At 36.1% G+C, this 23,309-nt stretch overlaps 1 protein-coding gene across 3 annotated transcripts in view; it reads left to right on the forward strand.

The window, feature by feature from the left end:
• Nucleotides 1-23,309, forward strand: part of PTPN4 (protein tyrosine phosphatase non-receptor type 4) — a 111,653-nt gene that overhangs the window by 31,724 nt on the left and 56,620 nt on the right. For all 3 annotated transcript variants that reach the window (XR_003541594.2, XM_027725570.2, XM_027725571.2), the window contains exons 2-7: nt 9,639-9,793; nt 16,087-16,194; nt 18,978-19,020; nt 19,117-19,195; nt 22,951-22,995; nt 23,254-23,306. Coding sequence is in view for 2 of the 3 variants with exons in the window: in XM_027725570.2 (XP_027581371.2) it covers nt 9,639-9,793; nt 16,087-16,194; nt 18,978-19,020; nt 19,117-19,195; nt 22,951-22,995; nt 23,254-23,306 (483 nt within the window). In the remaining variant the exon portion in view is untranslated. The remainder of the gene's footprint in view (nt 1-9,638; nt 9,794-16,086; nt 16,195-18,977; nt 19,021-19,116; nt 19,196-22,950; nt 22,996-23,253; nt 23,307-23,309) is intronic.

Consider the following 23,309-nt stretch of genomic DNA (forward strand, 5'->3'; position numbering starts at 1 on the left):
AGTTGCGTACAACTGTTGAAGACCAGCAGTTATTCTGTGTGTGTTACTTCCTTCTCTCTTCGAATTCGTAAATTGTGTTAGGAAACACCCCTCCTGTATGTACATGGAAGAGTTGGAATCAAAACCTAATTCTCACTTGCTAAATTTCCTCAATTTAGCGTGTATAGTCAGGCTGTTGCTCAAGTTTAGAGCTGTTAATAATTAGTATCATGAAAGGACTGTACAAGGTTATTCTAGCTACAGGCAGTTGTGCATTGTCATTAAAAACTTGAGAATTTAACAGACTCCTTTTTAATACTAAAGAACTTTTGGGTTCTACTGGGTCCGTAGAGAACTGTAAACTCCCTTTTTAGGTGAAGAAATATTTTTTTAAGTTGTATAGCACAGGGGAATCAAATTTAGTTACCCCTTGATACTTTTGAGAAAAACTGTAGGAAGAAGTTTGGATTTTTGGCGTTTGGTGGTGGTTTCCCCTCCTGCCCCCTCCCCCCCTTTTTTTCAGCAAGATATAACATAATAACTTGTTGTTGTCGCCTGGTGTTTCTGGTTGTAGTTTGTCTGGACTTGCACTGATTTCAAGCATTTTTTCTTTTGATAAGTAAATATTTAGGCTTCCTGATCTTAGAATTGCATCAGAGCCAGAATTTCCTTTTAACGAAAGATCTATTTAAATCTGTTTAACCTAGTTTAAGAATGCAGTTTTAAAAGTACTGCAGATTTATTTTGAGATGCTTCTATCAAGATATTTTAGTAATATTTCGTTATAGTCTCCATTTATTACCTCTTATTATAGCATTGAGTCATAAAAGCAAGAATAAGATATCCAGCTCCTGGAATGGGAAGAGTTAGATGTAGTAATCATCTGTGTGAGGATCATGGATTGCCATTTTAACACTATTTTCAAACAGGGGCAGGTTATGGATAGAATTGAGTTTAAAATAATGGAGGTCAAACTCGCTTGGAAAACTTTTCTATTTATTCCTAGTAATCTTTACACATGATAAACAACTCCAAATATCATGAGGTAATAGCTGTGCACTAGGAAACAACGTCTTATAAATGTATTTGCATATTAGTTTAATTTACAATATTTTTAAATATAGTAGTATAGTTAAAAGTCACCATTTAGTGATATTTAAATGGTGCTTCTCTTCCTGATTTTTTTTCCTGACAGCTTTACTCACTGCTTCAGCTATCTGCCCTTCCATGGCTTTTTTAAAAGTAAAGTTAGATTTCACTTTTTTCCCCTGCTAGCTTTGCCATTTCCATCCTAAATTGCTTATTCAAGGAGTGTGGGCAGCTGCTAACTCGAATCAGTTCACGTGTGTGTTCGCTGCCTGTCATGCCAGGGCCTCTTCCCTCTATGTGCCCTTGCTGGCTCACAGGCTGGTACTGCTGTAGCTGGTGGTTGCCTTCAACTTCTGTTTTCATATGACAGGCCTTAAATGATACCAATATCGTTACTTAAAGGCATTTCTAGCTTCAGCTGCCTGCTCGCTGCCTGCTGCTTCTTCACATCATGGCATGGTTTTCCTAAAGCACTCTGTTAAGTGGTCACGCTGTGATCCAGGTGACTCCTGAAGATCAGTTATAGTCCATTGCTTAATAGAGGGATAGGTGTGAGGGTTTTTCTGGTTTGTTAAGGTGTGTATGGGTAGATTGCTATCATAGAGAAATTTTCTACACTTGTGCTCAAAGTAATCTCTGAAACCTCCTGTAAGCTTCTTCACACATCTTGTTCAAATGTGTGTGTGACTTGTTTTCATAAAACTTCCCTAACCGCTGAGTAGCATCTGGAAGTGAAAGGTCTCTGGGTCAGAAACAATGTAGTAGCACAAATTCCCATGATGTTTCCAGTCTGTAGTTTCAGTGTGTCACCTGCAGGAGAGAACAAGTTGAAAGGAGATTTTCTGTTGTCTTAGCATTCGTTCACACTCTGACCTGTAAGACTGTTGCAGTGAAAAGGGAAACAGGTGCCCTGCTGCAGTAGAAAAGTGGGGGTTGAGGGGGAGAAGATCTGATTGCTTTAATTCTGAATCTTTGTTAGCTGCAGACTTTTAGTGTATTGGGTGTATTTCTTCAGCCTCTCTGAAGCTCTCAGGTTGCAATGTGGTTTGGACAGGTGTTTGCTAAGAGTAAATTTGAAACTTAATGAACCATGTTGAGCTGTTTGGAATCTATAAGTCCATTTGTCTATTTTTGTTTTGTTTTTTTTTTTCTCACCAAAAAAAAAATTAATATCTTCTCAAGTTCTGTCTCATCAGTAGTCCTGGATAGTGAAGATGGAGGGATTACTTTTTCCACATGAAACATGACTGAGCACAGAAAGGGAGGACATAAAGGTTTGAGGTTCAAAATAATTGGCAGTGTTGATGGTGTGGTTTCTAAGGACTCTTATTATTTTTATTAATATTGCTTCTAAAGTGTGCCAGTAGGTATTGTGATCTCAAACCAATGAATTTCATGTTGCTGTTTTGTGTTTCCTGAAATGCTGAGTGCAGGAGTGAAGCAAAGATCCCAGTCTTCCTGCACTGTCCTACTTCTGACCCAAAGCAGCGAAAGGGAGCAGCTGAATTTGAGAGGCTTTTTTTGTGAGCATGGTGCATGCAGTTCAAGCATAATGAGTATTGACATTTAATTAGAAAGAAGTTTCACTTATTATAGGCTTCTCTGTTAGCTGTACCCTTATTCTTGGGGTCAGGGAGGAGCAAGGAAATTGTCAAATTGTCAAAACAGTTTATTTTTTAGATGAAATAGTAGCTTGCTGCAGTGCTATCTCACTAATTTGCTGTTCTGCTATACATCCTCCAGGTGTCTCTAACAAATTCACCACTATCCTGTGTAGAAGGACTGAACACTCATTAATTATTATTCTTATGTTAGAAAGTGTGAGATTCTGGGAGTGACAGAGCAAGGTGTTTTATCTTTAACCTTTGTCTCTTTTAGTAATTATGTGATTATAACAGTGAAAATCTTGTTTGATATCACACAGCAGTTGTTCAAATTTGAAACCCCTTTCCAAAGAAGTCAATAAAAAGCATTATCCAAGGAGGTCTTAATTTAAAAAGAAGTCCTCAAGTAATTTGTTTAACTGAGAGTACTTATTAATTTAGGCATCAAGCCTGTACTGATATCCACAGCCAAACCCCATGAAATCCCATGTTCATAAAATGAGATGAATTAACAATCTTAGAAACTTATCCAAGCAGCTAGAATATTAAATTAATTCTCTGCTACTGGCATGTGTATAGGCGAAGCTGATGGTGGAGGAGAGAGGGTAAATCGAGTTTCTTTTCTCTCAGCTATTGAAGTTAGGGCCCAAAATTTTTAGAAACCGTCAGATATGCTTTAGGAATGAACACTTGTTGTGTTAGATTTGGCTCTTCATGTGGTTGATTGAGGATGTAGAAAAGGAGGATGTAAGAGTAGCTCATTCATTAAAGTGCAGGTGAGATGATGGATGTTTTGAGGGGCATATGAGTATGTTGTTCTTTATTGCTTTCAAAAGTGAAGTACTTGCAGATAGGAATTTTATTTGCTGTTCTATGCTTCTGGCATCTATGAAGAATTTAATCAAGCATCTCAGAGTGTCTGCTGGTAATAGAAGTCTTGGAGGAACGTGTAGAAGCAGCTGGAAATTAGGTGAGCTTGTGCAACATTTTCAACGTAGGAAGTCTGGAGGCTGCTCAGGGCCAGGCTGTAACAAAGAGAGCAGCAGAGTTTGGAGCTGCCAGCCCTCTGCAGATACTGGGGCTAAAGAGAGCACAGTCTGGTTACCCACCAGTGAAGAGAAGTTGCTGAGGTTTTGGAACTTTACCTTCCTGACTTCCAAAGCCCATGTCTCCTTGTATCCAGTTCTGTCTTTGACAACTGTCTGGGAATGTAGTAGCACTGAAGGACTCGTGCTTGTAGTTACGTTGCACAGTCACTGTTTCCGTTCATCAACAGCAAGAATGTGATATCCCTCTTTTCCAGTGAAGTTTTAGGAAAAGTTTAATATGTGGCCGTATAATAACTTTTCAGGAGTATATTGTTTTCCTTAAGCAGAATGAATTTGATTAATTTATATATTAAAGATAATAAATTTAGAAATTAAACAGAAACTTTTGATAGAGCCCAGAATCAATAATGATGGTGTTGTCTGACTAGAAGTCTTGCTGAAACCTTTGCACCTGGTGACTGCAAAGTGAAATGAACCAATGTTTACACATCAGCTTTAAAGATTGATGGATACTTTCCATTGTTTGGTGAGCAGAAATCAGGAAGAAATGAATGAAGTATGAATTGTTGGATCGAGTTCAGGATTGTAGTGCATGGGTTGATTCACTTAAATGAAAATGTATTTCTACTCTGGTTTTATTTTTTAAGAAATGTTCTGAAGCTGTGGACTAATCAGAATTGCTGAAAGCTTTCAAAACAGATTTTTGAAAGAAAAAAAAAATGTGAGCTTTTGTGTTGGACTGATGTGGAATTCCCTCAAATAGTACACAGTCAACTAACGTTTAGCATTTTCTGACTAGTTGGATTAAAACATTTAATGTAGTTTCACTAACATTTTTTCAATAAACGTGTATGGAGATGGGCTCTAGATATAACTCAGTGTTGGTTTGAAGTACAGTTTGTTGTATTACTCTGTTTAAACCTTAAAAATTGTCTTTGTATTTTTAATAGAATTTTTTTTCCTCATAATTAGATTGTCTGGGTAATTTTAGTAACAATGGGGTCTACATTTTACTGAATGTATTCAAACTGCACCATGTGGTAAGGTCTTCTATGAGTCCAGCCTACTTTTCCACCTCTTGTAGCAAATTCATGTGCTGTGTTGTCCCCAAATGAACAGGTGGGCCACGGTGGAAATATATGCCTTCTGGGTTGCTAAAATACGAGCTTATGAACAAATGGAAATCTGACAGTGCATTAACTTCTTATCTGCTTCAGAGAAACCATGAAAAATTAAATTTCTCTTGTCCTGTCATGCACATGTGCATAGGGCAGTGTGTTAAGGTGGTTGCTTTTCTATCCAGTAATGAAAAGTTCTTTTAAAGACAGTTTGCATCAAGTCAGCAAAGTGGTTGCACTCCTGGATAAATTAAATTTCAGTTAATTACATGCTTAACCAACTGCTTATTTATTAAGCTGCTTAAAATTGGTTAGTTTATTGTAAGCCGAAGCAAATTGTCATTTTACTGTAGACATTTACATAAAAGAATAAAGGATGCCGAAAATTCACTTGAAGCTTCTATATGCTCTTCAGTGCCGTAACCAAGCCAGTATTGCAGGAATGTTCTGCCCTTTGATAGGGAACACTCCCTTGAATTGCTTCATCACTTGAAACCTGAGCTCAGGCAGAAAATGTACAACTTACTCCCTCCACAGATCTGAGAGGTGAGTGGAGCTTCATTGCACAAGTTCTGTCCTTCTCCAGTTGCTGGAGCAGCACGTGCTTTAGATTGTTAATTCATGTATCTAAATATCACATGCTCAGCAGAAGACACTGAAAAATTATTAGCAGAAACCTTCTTCATATGTGAAGATTAATCTGAGCCCAATTTATATAACATACTTGCATGTATAAAAATAATGTAGAGTAAGTGGCCATGGCACTGCCTATGACATGGATGTGCACACATGGTAGTACCTTGCTGAAGTTAGCCTGCTGTTTAAACCAGTTGTTCTCAAACTTTTATTTTGGTTGAATCTCAGCTTTTGTCTTTACTCTTACTTCTTTTGGGGATGCAGATTTTACTTTGAAGCTTAAATAAGTCCTCTTTTTGTTCCATACTAACTTCAGCTATAAGGTATTTTTGTTGCAGAAGTATGCAACCAGTGTAGCTGAATTTTTATCAGTTTTTGTCATTTTAAATATCAATATGTGTTGGGAAATCAGATAACTATGATTTGTAACCTTATAAGCAATAGCTAGCCATCCTACTATGTGGTTAGTAAGTTTTCAAAATGTATAGCAAGATTTGCAATATGTGGTCAGGAGAAATTATACTGTCTTTGTTCTTGGTGCATTTATGTCTGGAAGAAAGGAGTAGTAAAGATGATATGGATACAATTTGGGGCCAATTATTTTGTAAAACAAATGTATCAGAGTAAGTCCACTGATTGCAGGGTCTGTCTGTACGTAGCAACTGCGTCCTTTTTGTAAAACGGACGTGTGCTGATAGAGGTTTAAATACAGGTTGTGTGTGCAGGATTGGCCACAAAGCAGTTACATGTAATAGCCCTGGCAGATCTTAGAAGGAGGAGTATTTTTGAGAGAGCATGTCGTAGTGAAGGCTTTTTAGCTTATTCCCTACATGCTTCCATAGTTTCTTTTCTGACATGTGGAAAGAATAACTTTGAATGTGGTTTGCAGAAAAGTAGTCATTCTATTGTCACCTTCCTCTCTATTATGTTCATGACGGATATATTTCCATTTTGTAGAAGTATTTCAGTCGTTGTACTTAGCTGTAAAACTATGTTCCCTAGTTGCAAAAGTCTCTTAGTTTCATACAAGAAACTTGTCTGCTATGAGATGGTGGTTCAAGCTACTATGTATTTTATGTGAGACGGAATATAATTTTTCACTGCCCAATCTGAAAGTACAAAACATGGTTTCATAAGTCTATGAAGAAAACATTCATGAATGACTGATGTCCAGCGTGATGGGAATATGAGCTTCACACCAGGAAGATGCTAAACTCCAGACTGTGAAACAGCATGAGAGAAATGTGTGTCCTATTTGTTTCTTTCTTCCTTAAAGAGAACAGAGAAAGTGTTGCCCTTCCAGCCTGGGAGCTTGATGAACTGTTGTTCTGACCCAGAATAGGTGGTCCTGTTTCCATAGCAAACTTATAATACAGTGCCTTCTTTCTTGAATTTGATCATTTCATTTGTGTGCATTGAGAAAGACCCAAATCGCTCTCTGTGACTATTTGCTGTTTTTTGTTTGGTGGGAACAAAGATGATCTGTGTTAAAGCACAGATAGATCTGCAGGTTTAGTCTGTCAAAGGAACAGAGCGAAGGGTTGCTTGGTGTTAAAGGATTTAGAGGGTCACTGGGGGCAGATTTTCTCCTTGCTCACTCTTATGGATTTGTTGCTGTGTTTGAAACCCAGAAGTTTTCTGTCTAGTGTAAGGTAGCGATGAGGAAGGAAGAAATACTGTTGGTCTTGTCTTGGTCAGCAAATAAGACAAATATAGAGGAAAGAACAGGGCAAAAGGCGAGACATGCCTTTTTCTTCCCTTAAAGCATGATGGTTTTTGGCCTTTAGCAACTCTTTTTTTTTTTTTTCCCTTCTTCTACAAAATTGTAGATTGTTGAGTTAGACTCACCTAGCTCCCTACCAGATGGATTTGTGAAGACTGCAGTACTTATTTGTAAGCTAAACAGTCCCATTTTGTGCACTGGTGTTTGTATTTGTGGAAAAGGGCTCCGAAGATAACCCTTACTGTTTCTTGGTTGATTTGTTACTTTTTCAAATCCTTGTAAAATATGCCTGTCAAAGGGTTATTTCTGTGGTATGGAGAAACTGTTTTTAATCAAAAGGTATGCTTTTCTGAAACCTTCTTTGATTTAGCTCACAGGCAAATACCATCCTGAAGTCCTGGCTGTCCTTATCGGTTGTGTAGGTGCACTGATAGAGATGCCAATCTTTATGCTGTACTGACGAGTAGGGCAATTGGCCTTGAGATTGTGTCTATGTGACAAAATACTGTTTGTGAAATGTTACCTTGTTGGCTCAGGTCACTGGTATAGAGGTTCAGTTCCTCTTCTCTGTTAAAAGTTTTCTCCCGCTTTTTACTTTTGAGCTGTAGAAGGCATAGCAGAAGCAGCCTCTCCATGAGGAGCTGTCAGACCTGTACTTTGTTCGTAGCTTTAGAGTTTTGATGTTTGCGACACAATTTTTCATTAATTTATCATTAAGGGAAAGCCATGAGTTTAGCAGCTGGTGGCTTTATCTGTTGCCTGTGTCCTTCAGTTTGTCATGTTGGTTTAGCAAAACAAAAATAAACTTGCTGTAATTCTGCATGAATACAGCATTGCAGTTCTGAAGCCAGAGTGACTGAGTTTCCAAAATAAAAAAGCTGTCTGGTAAGGAAGCAAGTACTTATTAATCTGAAAATGCTGGTTAAGTCAAAACTGAAACATTTTGCAAGGATGGATTATCATCAAGAAGATTTTTTATGTCTGAAGTGTGTGGTCATGCTTAAAGAGCAGAAGATGTGATTTAGAAAAGCAAATTACCTCAGGGATTTTTAGGGCAGTTGCTCAGGCTGTACAGTGGAAAGATGGTTAAACTGCCAAGTCCCAGTTTGGATCGCTTTCCCATGAGAGCCTATGTATTGAAATTATCAACCATTTAGGAGGGGACTGATCTTTCACTTCTTACCCCTATTCATTTGTGTATATTGGAGCACAGCTACCTCTTACAATCCATACAAACTCTCTAATCACTGCTGGAATATTTGCTGTCTCTTCTAAATTCTCCTTTGTTTTTTTTATCGTGATACACCCCACCCCCCCAAATGTAAATGTTTTTGAAGTCTTCATAATTTTATACAGAATAAGGAAAAATCAATTGTTTTATATTCGGTTTTGAGAATACCTGTTTTCTTTTACTACTCTTCAATGTATTTTAATTTTATGTCTCAATATGTTCTCTGCTTAAGTTATGAAACTTCATTTGCTTGTGCCCTTGTCAAAGGATGTGGAAATAGTTTGCTGACTGTGTAATTAGGTGAATCACAGGCCCTGATCCTGTGAGGTACTTGAGAAAGTAGCTGGTATCGTTGGACAGGGCTAATAGCTTCAGGTGGGGACATGAGTACTTTGCTAGTCCAGGGCTGGATGATAATCATCACAATCTTAGATTTGAAAAGTGAGAGTCAGTTCTTGCATTTCATTTATCGGCGCTCAGTGCAGGATGTGGACTTGTGACCGTCACAGTTCCTTACTTAGAGAGTAAGAATTGTTTGTGCTCTCAAACTGACAAATTGACATAGGCAGAAGATTCAGTGGTTTGATGAATCTTAAACTATTCATGTTGTAATTTATAAAGAAAGGAGGAAGAAACAATGCTAATGTTTTTGTTACGGCTCTGCATTCTATGTCTAATGATAACACTGTGAATGCACAGGCCTTGCAGAATAACGCATCAAAGTCTCCTGTATTTGCTGCTTTCTTTTCTCTGTGCTTTTTCTCTATAAAGCTTTTTATGTAAGCATATTTCTTTTTGCTGAGTTGCACTGAAATTAGTTACTTAATTGCATCTAACACTGGGACCTGGTAGCCACGATGCCCAACAATTACGGTGCCTTTTGAATTGAAAATGCCGTTCTGAATCTTTAAAAAAAAAACAACCAAAACCCAAAAAAAACAGCAAAACTACAAAACAACCTTAAAATAGAGAGGGCGTGGACAATGGACAGAAAGTAAAGGACTGAGTATTTTAGTATAAGGTTGTATTGTAACTTGGAAGACATTGCTTCGTTATTGGCTATGATGAATTTAGTATTCATTCTTCTTTTGTCTGTAATAGAGTTTTTAAATAATGGACTTGCTGTTTGTTCACCTTTCTTTGAAGTATGACACTCTTGCATTTGCATTTTTTTGATCTGTTCAAATTTTGTGTTTGTTTTGCCTGCAGACCCTGTGTGGACAGTAATGACCGCACGTTTCCGATTGCCTGCTGGCAGAACCTACAATGTACGAGCGTCTGAGCTGGCACGGGACAGGCAGCATACAGAGGTGGTCTGCAACGTTCTTCTCCTGGATAACACTGTACAAGCTTTCAGAGTTAATGTGAGTAATTGGCTTACTGCAAATCAATATCCCAGGCCTGCTTTCCTTTGCTGGGTTTGTATGGCTAGAGTTTGACTTCCTGTATTAGGTACAGGATAGAAGGGCAAGTTGTGTTCAGGCAGACATGCTTGTACATGTGCATGCTGTGTTACTGTAAACTTAGTCATTCTGGCACCATCATCATTTCAAAATCCAATATACAGAGCATAATTTATTTCTAGTAGTTCTCTTTATGGATTAAAGTTGTCTAGTGGAAATGGAGGACAGTATTGACATTGAGTTGAAAGAAAAGCTTTTGTTCTGCTGCGTTCTGGTTTTGGCATTTTGAGCATGAATAAGATATAATGGTAAGCTGACTGTGTTCAATCATCTGTTTGGTTATATTTGGTCACAGCTGTCATCTTAAAGTATTTCCCTGCTTTTTGCTTTTCTCAGTTAACATTCTTGTTCTCTGATTTCCCTCACTTAAGCTCACCACCTTCTGTTACACTGGTGAGAATGGCAGGAAAGCAAATACAAAGCTGGTTGCTGAATACTGAGGACTGTGAATGAAAAAAATTAATAACTTATATATGAACCTGGAATTTAAAATATGTTATTCTTCCCATTTTCTAATCTGTAATCCTTGATAAGGGGCTAAAATGAAAATGTTCATGGTTTTGTGTGTATGTTCCCACAAGCACAACCCTTGCTTTCAAAAATAGGCAAGGACCTCACAAGAAAACATTAAAGCGTTTAAAGGGATCTTTGTATGAGAAGAACCAGAACTTAAGAGGAAAGAAGCTGTAGGGTTGTCCTGGGACAGTAGAACTCTGCTTTTACTTTATAAGGTATAGAATTGATGACTTACATGGAGAAAGGTTAAATAATGTGATGGCGAAAGTTACAGGTGGCATGATTACTAAAATTTTTGGAGAGAAAACCTCAGCAAGTGGAGTGAAGGAGTAGCTCAGTATCATACAAGGCTGTGGGACTTCAAATGGGAAATGAAGGAGAAACTGAAGCAGTTGTCAAATCTATGGGGATATGTTTAATTCAGACTATTTGAAAAAGTTCTGGTGCTCAGTAATTATATTGAATTCTGATATTCAGTGTTCAGGAAGGATATTGATACATTTTAATGTTTTAGGGAAGATTGGTGAGAGAGATTGCATTTCTCTGTTCTGTAATCAGTGGTTAGAGCCTGTGCAGCCTATAGCTGCCTATCAGAGAAGTGAAATCTGTTATCTAGCAAAAACTTGCAAGGATCCATTGTCAAGTACTTAAGGTTTAGAGGTAGGTCAGGTGGTTATTTGGTTTAGATATTTCAATCAGGATAGAAGAGTTTAGGATGTTCTCTTGAGACATTTTTGTAGTTCATTCAGAAAATATTTAACTTTTCAGGACTTCTGAGTAGTAAAATGTGGGAATTTTGAATGATGGAGCTGGGGGAGGGATACCCAAAGACTTTGTCAACATCAAGGCCTATTTTCCTTCTGGGATAATTTTTCCTATATCCCTTTTCCCTCTTCTCATCCTTGCTAACAGTTTCCCAGTCTATACTGCTTCCCAAAAAGCATTATGGGGAAAATATAGTTTGATCCAATGCATTAGAAGCACATAAGAAATTGTAAATGTTCTCGTCTTTGCTTTTAGGTGCATAAGTTCTCCATTAAGGTATCTGTCTCGTAGTTTTTTGTTTGTTTATAAGAATTGGGTAACGTAAGGAATAATTGTTGTACAGTAGGTATGGGAGATTGTGCTTCTTTTTGACCTCGCTGTTCAAAAGCTGTATGTTTTTAGAGAATGCTAGTGCCTCTCTAGAGCAGAATCACCAGGTATAAATACTCAAATGTCTATTCTGTCTCTCCCAAGAAAAATTTATGTAATATGTTCTCACCACCTCCCTAGTGTGCTAAATATTTTAGTTGCATGGATCACGCATTACTGCTTATACAGATCAGTCTGCAAGTTTGTCTATTAAAACTGAGTCTCGGGAATAAAAAGTTCCTTGGTGCTGAATATTTTGATCTCATGTCTTAGCCTCAATCTATTTTTTCACAAATAGGGAGTAATAAAGTATTCAACTGTAGCAAATGTAACCTACATGGCATACGGGTTTTCAGGTTTTATAGCTTTGTTTTACTTTATTGCGGTTGACACTGTACTTAGCAATAAATATTTATGGAATTGTTTTCAAAATAAGAAGAACAAAGATAACATCAAATAAATTAGCGTGTTTTTTCCTCCTGATGATTGCTATAGGTATTCTGTATGCTAATGATTGTAAAACTTAATCATCTGGAGTATGCAGTGCTGCATTAGTGAAAATGTACTCAAGTGCTGTTTCTTCTCCAGCAGCAAAGTACTGATCACAGACAGTGTCTCTTGATAATATGTGACATGTTCTAAGTTCACATTTTAACCAGCCCTTTTCCATTGATCTGCAAAATAGGCAGCTTTGTGCTAAGCTTTACTTTGTATAGAGCATAACAAATCAAACCAAATAATCCCTGTGGACTGTAGCCAGACAAAGGTTATATTGGTTGCAGGCAGAAGAATCAGTTGGAGCTAACCTGTGCATATGTTTGAAGAGTAGAAATCCTTTCTATAAAATGCTCTGCTTACCAAATGAAGAAATCCTGCTTCGATCCTGAAAAGCAGGCTTCAGTAGAGCACGTGGCTGGGAGAAATGAGGCTGACAAGTTAATAACGTGATCAGGATGATTTGCATTACCGTAAAACTGCTTCTTCAAGATCAAATTACTTTAATTGGTTTTAATTACTTGTTTAAATACCTCAAATTATATATTTTCCGTGCAGGATGACTTACTTGTAGTCCCTGAAAGCCAGTATGTGGATACAGAGATCACACTGAACTTGAGGGAAAACTAAGTCAAGGTAGATGGGATGGGTTGTTCTGTGAGCAAGATTAGTGGTCATGGACAAATGTTTCAGTTTGGAGCCTTTATTATCCCAGAATGCTCTTCAAACTTAATGAACTTACACTCTAGCAGAAGTAAAATCTGAAAAGCTGTGAAATAACCCAAACGAAACAAGAAAAAAATGCCCCCAAAGATCGCATACCACCCCCCCGTAATTTTAGAAGTTAATATTTTCAGTAATTTAATCTTGAGCATTACTTAGTTACTTGCACTTTTTTCTTTGACCAAAAAAAAAAGAAAAAAAAGAAAAAACCCATCATCCCATTCCTCTGTCATCCCAAGTCCCAATTTGTTTGGGCTGACACTACAGCGATATCTCATGTTTGCAGTTGATGTGGCCAGTGACAAAACCAAACCATCAGAAATACCGAGTGAGAAGGTGGTAGTAGTTGGTTCATCGTGTTCATGGCTGGGCTTCGCGAACGAAGATTTGGGAAGGAAGGTAGTAGTTGGTAACCAGGCATTAAACCTGTGTAGTTGCAGGTGTTTGTCTAAATTTTCAAACACGGGTGTTTGTGAACAGGTAACAATCATTTTGCAAGTAGAAATTAATGTGTGTATGTATCTAGTGGTACTAGATGATAGATAGTTCATAAAGTGCAGTTAACATATTGATGTCTAGTGTTTATGTCAAATTTGTCCTGAAAGACCAAAATTTATGAGCCATTTTGCCTCCAGTAATGACTGATAAGTACATATAACCTTTTAATACTTCAGTCTGGAAAAAATATTGATATTTTTGTGTCTAACTACTGCAGTTTTATGATAGATAGTTCCCATTTTTCGTATGTTTCCATTATTTCATGTTTTACAAGGAAATGACAATGTTTAACTTTGTATCTCTAGCAACAAAGCAAGTTTCTTTTTATGCTCATCTACATTAATTGGTTTTGCTTTTGTGTAAAAAAAAATCAAACGTTTAAACTTGCTATCATATTTTTTTATATTTTGGAGCAGCTATTCAATGTTGTGATAGTATTACAAATATTTTGGACCTTTCTCAACAAGCAGGATTGTGACCTTCACCTGCTTTGGCAAGCTGCAACATCATTATATAAATATCAGAGATGGGTTAAACTGAGGTCTGGTTTTACTAGATGCTTATCTTTATTTTGCACTGAGAGTAAAACATTCTGATCCAAACAAATGCTTCATGTTGAAATTAGTCTTCTCTTACCAAATTTGCTGCTCAGTTGCAGCAGAAATACCTTCCTTGCGGTCGTGAACCGATGTTCTATGTTTCTTAATTCAAACTGATCCACGAGTTCTAAGCTTTTTCATTAGGAAACATCTATTCAGATATTTAAGAAACAGTACACATTGTCAGGATTAGATTGGAAAAAAGCTACGGAGATGGTATCTGCAACTTACTTAAAGAGGTCACATGTCAGCTGTGGTAATTGTAAGACCAAACTTGGGTTCCAAACGTCTCCCATTTTCTGGTAGTTACCATCATAAGTTCTCAGTTTGAGTTCCTATTTAAATCTACATGGGAAAAATGCCAAGAGGCAATTAGTGTTGCTATGTAATTTTAAAATTAGTTTTATTTGCTGTTAAAACTGTACTGATGACTGGTTTATTTCAAAATATAGCAGAAACTCCTAATTTAGTAAAAATGAAAGTGACTATTTTTTGGATTGTGTATAAAAATGCCTTATGCATTTATGCTGTTGTACATTTATTACATTAACATCTGATTTTTTTTCTTTGTTTGTTTTTAGTAATTTGGAAAGTAAATTTTTCCAGTAGTGAACTTTTTAACAGTGGTGCTTCTATATTTTGTTAAACATCAAGAAATTTTCTCTGTAGCATTTTTTTTTAAATAAGATCTTTTTTTTCAAAGTAAATATGGCAAATCATAGATTGCTTCAACTTAGCCAAATTTATATGAGACCTGAAATATATGCCTTATGTAATTTCAACTTGAATGTGCAGAGTTGTGATTATGATTGTCCTCTTGGGATTATTTCAAGCATAATTTATGGATAACTGTTATCTACTTTTTAAAAAAATTATTATGAAATAAATTTTCAAGCTTCTTGGAGTTTTTAGCCCCAAATAACTGCCAGTGACAGTTTATTCAACTTCAGCGTAATTTCAGCTGAACAAAAAAATTAGTTTTCATAGGATGCTCTTAGGTGTTAACAAATGTCTGACTATGGACTTGTAGATTTGTAAATTTTTCTCTTATATGGGTATCAAATTCTTATTTTGATCTTTTAGTTACGTACTTCTGTTTAACAGCTGTAAAAGTAAACTGTTACGTAATCTCTATGTGAAGTGAGATCATTTGTGAGCAGAACAGGAGGTTTTTTTGTTTTAAAACTATAAAAATATCTTACTGCCTACAGTAAACAAGGCAAGATGTATCAAATCCACTGCAGCATCAATAATACTTGGCACCTAGGAGATTATTAGAAGCTTCTCTGCTTGGGCGCCAGAGGAGTAGAAAATCTGGGTGGAAAATGTATCAATCATCGCTTTCTTATTTCTTTTTGTTTGACAGTTGTTCTTGCAGAATTTTGCTTGTCTCTTGTATTTCAAGGAGCTATGACACTTTAACTTCTTTGGGAAACTCCCTTCAGATTTCACCAAATGCGTTTATTGAGTCCTGTCATAATGACACACTTGGTGTTTCAGTTACTGTGTTGGCAGCATTTTCAGGCTAGGCAAAAAATTGCTAGGTACTAACTACAGATTCTTTTTATATCATTTTGAGGGTAAGATTTGTCCCTGGAGTAGAAATCAAGTTTGTTCACTTGTCTCTGAAAAACAATATTACTATTACCCACTTCATTTGAATTAGTTCATTTAGAGTGAAGTAGTATTTTAGAGAGAACGTGTTTAAATGACGCTTCTCAATTAGATATTTGGCTGCTTCAGCTGTCTGTGCCATTAAACTTTGGAAACATTTTCGATGTGCTGGTTCATTTAGAGTCAGGAATAGGTTTTCAGATAAAATAAGACAGACCTGTACGTTTGAATTCAGTGACCCAAACAAGACTCTTACTTGTACCAAGTTCTTTATTAAATCTTAAACTTTTTTCTTTTTTGTTTTTCAGTACTACTTTTAAATATCAAATTTGGCTAATGAATGGCTTTCAGAAATAATCATGTAGCTAGCTGAGAAGTGAGAAATTCTTACTGTCAGAAAATGACAGAGAAGAAAAATGATTTCCTTACATATGTTTCAAAAAGAGAGATGAAGCTCATTTAAAAATAGTGCTCCTGGGATACACTTCTTGATATTTAAAATTTAGACTGTTACAGCGCATCTGAAAGAATGTATATGTTCTCTACCTACCTGAAGTCTCTGTGTCCAATTATATATTTGTTCATTAAAAAAAGGTATGTATTTGTTCTCTACAGAAACATGATCAGGGCCAAGTTCTATTGGATGTAGTCTTCAAGCATCTCGATTTGACAGAAAGAGATTACTTTGGTTTACAGTTGGCTGATGAATCTACTGATAACCCTGTAAGTTGACTCTGCTTTATAAGTACTATTTTAAAAATCAGAATTATGGTCATCACTGTACTATGTTATTTAAAGAGAAGTAAATAGAAACCATTGCAATTTTGTGCCATCTTCCCCAACTGTGTCATTTCAGTGGGTCAGTATCACCTTGCTGTAGTTGTGATAAAAGTACGTATGAATAGTCACAGATTTGGAGTAAAATATTGAGATCTGTGCTTATGAAATAATACCTTAAAAGGATATTGTTTGCTTTATTTTATCTGTTTACTAGACTGCATGATTGTTGTCAGAAATAGTAAATATGTTTTAATTTTGTTTTGTTGTTGTTTTTGTCAATACGACTTAAAAAATAACGAGTGGGTTTTAGATTGTCCTGTATGATGTTTCTGTTTCTAGCTCAGAAACCTCGTGGTCTTCTAATAGTGCTTCATATAGTCCACTCTCTGACCAGGGCTTACAATACTTTGTGGGCTTCAATTGAAAGGGAATTCTGTACAACTGGAACTTTGTAAATCACCAGTAGAAACAAAGAGGTTCAGCTGTACCATTCACTGTAATAGTTACAGCAGTACCACTGAGATTAATGTTGCTTGAAGAATGCTTCTTGACTACTTTCTTTTATAGTTATCAAATGTTCAATACTTGGTTTAAAGTGCAATTTAACTAAGTATTATTCCTTATAATACAGTTCTTTACCTTATTCCTACTATATGTGCAGCACAGTGATGGGGTCTAAATTTATCTCCCAACTTGTGTGTCAAAAGTCATCCACATTCACTTGTGAATAGTTCTCCTAAGACATTGGCAGGCTGGCCTCATTTAATATTTTTATTCTGAACTTTGTTTCCAGGCTGAAAAGACATAGGCATGCTGAAGAAAAGGCTGAATTATTTTTCAGCTTTGTTTAAGAAGTATTTAATTGATCATGACTCAACATTTTACTCAACATTCAGAAATCTGTTCTAGTTCTCATTTATCTGGCTTTCCAAAGTGTAGACCTCTAAGCTCTCTGTTTTTTAGTTTATCTGTCTGGAAGCAGATGAACACAACACTGTAATGGAAGGATCTGGTTAAGAGTTAGTCTGAAAGAATGACTTCACAGCTGTTTGATATAAGCACATGCTTTAAAGGTTTGGTATTCTTTTGGCTTCTAAATATTTTGTCTTTTCAGCACATACTTAGTTGCCATGAAAACAATGTGTCAGAGCTAAATAGAAATGTTACCAATATTAGTCATGTAAGCTTGAAGAATTTATGGGTTTGACTAATTTCAGTTTGTGTCCATTTACACTTGGTTCATTTGGACAAAGAAACCTTATTGGATTGTCAAATCTCCTAGTTACTTATGAAATAACACAGCAGAATATTACTAAAATATAGTTAATACAGCAGGAGGTAAAGATGATGGGGAGAAGGGGGTTTTGCTAATTGAGTGTGAAACCTCCAGCATTGTGTCTAAACGTGGATTTCATAAACTGCAGAAGCTTTATCTTTTTAATAATATAATGTATAATGTATGTATAATAGTATATAATATATAATGTATAATATTAATCTCACAGTAAAAATCAAGTATCTTTCAACATGTTTTGAAAGATTCTTACATAAAATTCCTGTGTATCCCTGGCTGGAGTGTCCTTTATTAAGCCTTTACATTTAGTCTTAAAAGTTAATTGATCCTGTATAAAGATTTGGTGGTTTGTTTTCTTTTTTTACATAGCCACATTTTTGAAGCTGTATCGAACTGTCTCTTTGGTTCCTCTTAAATCAACTACTGCACGGATGTGGATCTATTCATCATTATTTGTAGTTCCTAATGAATAAAATTACTTAATCCTAGCTTCAGATCCATAGTGTGTGTCAGGTAGCTCAGGTACCTCTGTGTGTTTGCTTCCTCCTCCCTCACCTGAAAAAAATAAAAAGCCCTGTGATAAATGTGAGGGAGTTGCATTCTGTACAGTGTTAGGTCTCTGTCACTTCATAGGAACTGTGCCCACAGAACAATTTCCTGAAGCTTGTGGGCTTCCTTTGCAAGGCAGCAGGAGGAATTGAGCAGTATTTATACCAAAGATAGACTTATGAGCTAACTGAGCTATGTTTATCTGTGCAGAGACTGCTGGGTTGCTGGTGGGCAGTGGTTTAAACAACTTGCAGGGCTTTCCAGAGAGCCATACTTTTATCTGACATTTGCTACGTTGATTTTTATAAAGGTCTGTCTGTACACAGCAGTGTTCTCCTGTAGAGGTGATCAAGATTGGGCACTGTTTGGTAAAATTGTTCTGTAGTCCTTAAATCCAGTAGGCTGAGTATTGAGCCTGGTTTCCAAGATCCCAGTTAGTGATGTACCAGTGCTGACACTTAGGCTGACAATTTGAAGAGAATCTGGGAACCAGTGGGATCATTCACTGGCTCTGTCAGATCTGCAAAATACAGAGTCAGAAGTACTGGAAGTAGTTTAAGCAAACTAACTTCTGAGTTGGGTAAATTAGCCTGCCTGTAGCTCTTCACTGCTACAGGTGGTTCACCTTAGAGTAGCTGAAGGTTGTTAAACATATCATAGTTGAGTTCTAACATCTCTCAGGCTCCTGTGACAATCACAGAAGCAAGTCAACGTAGAATTAGCACTGTGAGAGACAGATATCTGGACAACAGATGCCAGTGAGGCATTTTGGTAAAAGACCAAGTAAAAAGTAATAGAATAGCAAGAGTTTCATGATGTATAAGGATATGATTTGTACTTCTTTATTTTTCTGAAGTTGGTGTTATAATTTGTCTCTTTCCAGAGGTGGTTGGATCCAAACAAACCTATCAGGAAACAATTAAAAAGTGAGTAATGTATGTATTTCGTCAATTCATCTATTGTTATTATGCTGTTTTTCCAGGGTGCCCTGATTAATTAGAAATAACTTTTCTTGACCATAGGAGGATCTCCTCACAGTCTGAACTTCAGAGTTAAGTTTTTTGTAAGTGACCCAAACAAGCTCCAAGAAGAATATACAAGGTAGGTCTGGTTACTTTGTCAATAAAATATTTTTCTAGACCGATCATTAATTTTTTTAAGGTATAGCATGGTAATTTTCTTATAAGTCATTCTTGTCATATGGACAAGCTTCTAATTTTTACCTAATGATTACAGATATGAACTATGCAGTTGCACCAAATCAATATAAGAAGAAGTCTCTGTGAATAAACTTAAAAATTTATATGCAAAGTGTAGTAACTACGTGAAGAAAATACTACCAAGTAGAAACTGAAAAGGGGAAATAGAGAAGAGAGAAAAAGCTTAATCCCACTTTTCATCAATGAGTGCAAATTTAATTTTATCCTTACTTGTGTTCTCCTTTGTAACCAAAAAATTTCTAAGCTTTCTGCATTTTTGACACCCCCCCCAGTTTTCTGCTTAACACTAAAAAATTAATTTCTGTATGGTTTATTCCTTGACACAACCATAGCTTGAATCTCATAAGCTTATTTTGATAGCAGTGTGTTGAAATCTGTTGAAGAAAATGCTTAGTGCGAATCAAAATAGGAGGCTTGTGAGTTGCAATTAGTCCCAGAAGAAATGCCTCAAATTTTCAGTATTTTTAATTACTTCTGGTCCTCTACATAAATGGCATGATTTGACAGATTGGAATTTTTGGATGTCAGCCATTCTGAAAACAGGTCAGCTCCATTCAAAAAACAGTATCTAAATTATTAAGGACAGCTTTTGAAACCTAAGTACCAAAACTGTGAAAATTTGAGTCCACATTTGTTTATAATTTCCGTTGATTTGTCATATTTTGGACAAAATTTTGTGTATATTTGTGGAGATAGAATTTACTAAAATGAGTCTCATGAGAACCTGGATGAGACTTTGTTTTATTGAAATATTTACTGTAGGAAAATTTGGCAATTTACTACATCAGAATAAAAAAAAAAGTGTGGAAAGTGTTTTATTTGAATTAAAGGAAATTATGTAATATTCCTAAGGAGATGAAAAAATGGGTAATGTTGATCAATATGATGTAAACCATAAAGAAGGAGAAAACTGTTTACTTTAAGTGCTGTTCTCTCTAAATACAAAGCTATAAATACAGCATTCTTTTAAAGGAGAAATAATGTAGGATTCCTGTATCTAGGTTAGTTCTGTCTTTTTTGCTAATAGGCCTAATTGCCCCTGAGAAAACTCATTTGTATTTGGAATTATTATGAAGAGAGAGTTATTAACTATTGGTTTTTGTGGAATGAAGTTAGGATGCCATGTCACAAATACAGGTTCTTTCGTGTAATCAGTATTCCTACCTCAAAAAAAAAGAAATGAAAAGAAGGTGCAAACTTCTGACAATTCCAGCTCAAGCTTAGACTGTTCAAAACTGCTCAGTTTTTATCAATTCCCTGAAAACAGGAATGGCTCCACACATGAGGCAGTATGAATAGATGCCAGGGAAAGGTCCAGTGCAAGCTCGTGTCCTATTAGAGCGCTGTGAATTCATGTGAGCGAGGCAGGTTATGAATGCCCCAGGTCAGGAGGGGTCAGCGGGAGCTGTGCATTGGAGAGCTTGGCTTTGGGAACTTGCCTTGGTAGGGAATGAAGCTTCATTAGTTCTCATGGCAGGAAGACTTCCTTATTAACGTTGACTCCAGTTAGCAGTAATTCTGTCTTACCCTTTTCTAGCTACATCTGTGTAAGGAAGATGAAAACGTGGCAGTGGGATGCTCCCTGCGTTGTTTTAGCTGGGTGTGTTGTGCAGGCCCGTGCAGATCTGCATTGCTAAACTTCTGTTGATTTCCCATTTTGCTAAATAGTATGTGAGGCTTCAGTGTTCAAACTGTGGTGGTTGGCTAACAAGCCATCAACTTCCCTGTTCGCTGAAAACAGTGGACAGAAAATGAACTCCACTCGGTGTCCCTTAATCATGAGATCCTTTAAGTACTGTGCAATATTTCTAATAAAACATTACGCCAGAAAAAGTAAAATAAGATGGAGGTGCAGCTGTATATTTGTGAAGAGATGCTCAAGCAAAGCTGAGCTGAAGCATATCCATATAATATATAAAATTAACTTGTCATTTATTGCATTTTTTAACTGGTAAAGAAATTTTGCTTTATCTTTTTTGGTTTCAATGTGCATTTTAATGTGGAAAACGAAAAGTTATTTTGAGTTCTCTAAAATGTGGCTAATGTCTCAGTTTTAACTTCTTGAGGTTTAATACCTTAGACTAAGCTTCCTGCCTTTCTGGTCAGTTCAAGAACCTCTTGATGGTTTTGTAGGAGTTGAGCACATGGACTCATATCTTTGCTTGTCAGTTCACAAGAATTTTCGTTTATTTTCTTTCAAGTTCGGAATGTTTTACCTTTCCATTATATTTAGCTTGTAAATAATTGGATTTCTGTATTTGTAAATGTTTGTGGAAGTCTTTAAGGGGATAGTTAATCCACTTTCTGAAGACTACACAACTATGAGAAGTCATAATATGTGTAATAAAGTAATGCATTTTGGTTTTAATTTCTTAGTGCAAGTTAGTACTGGGAAATATTTAGTATTCAGTGGTTTTGATAAGTGATTTTGGCGAGCGTTTACAATGAATGGGTATAGGTCACTCCCAGCTTTTGAATCAGAGCTACAAGAAGGAAACCAAACCAGATGGTTATAATAATAATATCATTAATGTAGGAGATCCCAAACCAGAATAAATATAAAAGGAAGCAGGAATGATGTTTAAATTTGCCATACAGTGAAACCTCTTTAAAAAAATAAACAGGCAATATAGACAAATTCTACAGATGCTTTTATGCTCTGTTATAAGGGGTTTTTTTGCTGAAACTTTAAGCTTGTGCACATCCTGCCATCTTGGTAAGTCTTGTTTGTTACCCCACTCCGGTCTCTGTTTCAGTGGAGCTTTGTAGCAGGTGTAATTTGCCGCTCGATATAAACATTTATACTTCTTTGAAATTGTCTAAAACCTTGGAGTGAAATATGAAGGAACTAAATTGAATGAACACAAGATTCATTCTGAGACATTAACAAAATATTTGGGTTTTGTTGGAGAAACAAAGGAAGTAATTTAGAGGGAAAGCTGTTTGCACTTTCAGGCTTGTTGGGGTTTTTAAGTCATAGTGTTTCTGCTTCCACTGTTTGGTGGGAAATAGTTCTTATTTTAAAGTATTTGTCTGTTCCTTTTGCTGTATCCATGTCCTCCCTGACTTGAAAGAGTGGGCATGGGAAAACTAGATGAATTTCTAAAACAAGCTTTTCTCACACCATAATTAAAGAAAACTTTAGAAGTTTGAGGGAAGTCAATTGAAAGGTGTTTGACATAAGAGTCCACAACTTTTATAACAACAATGTAACTCCAAAATACTAAGAATAATTAAATTAAAATTTAATTAAAACAGAGTAATATCAAATACTCAGTGAGAATAAATTAATTCTCTCTACCTGGAGTACAGATCATTCTTATGTGGATACCTCCATACACAGATGCAAATTTCAGCTTGTGGTTACTGTATAAAGCAGGTAGAATGTGAAATTCGTGGCCTTCTAGAGAAATACAATGTATAACTTCATAACCTGTAAGTAGTTGAATTTACGGAGTTGTAATATTATTTTACTAAGCAAAGTTTCATTTTTTTCCCATGAGAGTTTAAGAAATAGCATGCAAAATGTAAAGTTTAGTTTTGTGCTAACTGAAAGCAAAATACATTAAATTGATGGAAAATTATGGAAAAAATTATTTTTAACTACAGTGTTTTTTGTTTACTTCTTTAAATAAGGTACCAGTACTTTTTGCAAATTAAGCAGGACATTCTTACTGGAAGGTAAGACATTTTTGTTGTGTTAAACACTGAATGCAAATTTGGTTGAGAAAAACGTAATAATGAGAGATGAGGGATTTTGCCTACAAAAATAAAAATACATTAAGAATAAATCACTGCCTGTGCAAGTAGAAGTCTTTGCAGTAGTTACCTGTCCAATTTGTCCATAGACTATAAAAGACTAGGGTTTTCAAAATAACCAAATTTCACTCGAAATATCTAATTTTATTTATTTCTCATTTTAAAAATACAACAAAACAGGTTGCCCTGTCCTTATAATACTGCTGCTCTTCTGGCTTCCTATGCTGTTCAATGTA

The sequence above is a fragment of the Pipra filicauda genome, unplaced genomic scaffold, assembly GCF_003945595.2.
Source record: "Pipra filicauda isolate LSUMZ 115617 unplaced genomic scaffold, ASM394559v2 scaffold10_size6260569_pilon, whole genome shotgun sequence".
NCBI lineage: Eukaryota > Metazoa > Chordata > Aves > Passeriformes > Pipridae > Pipra > Pipra filicauda.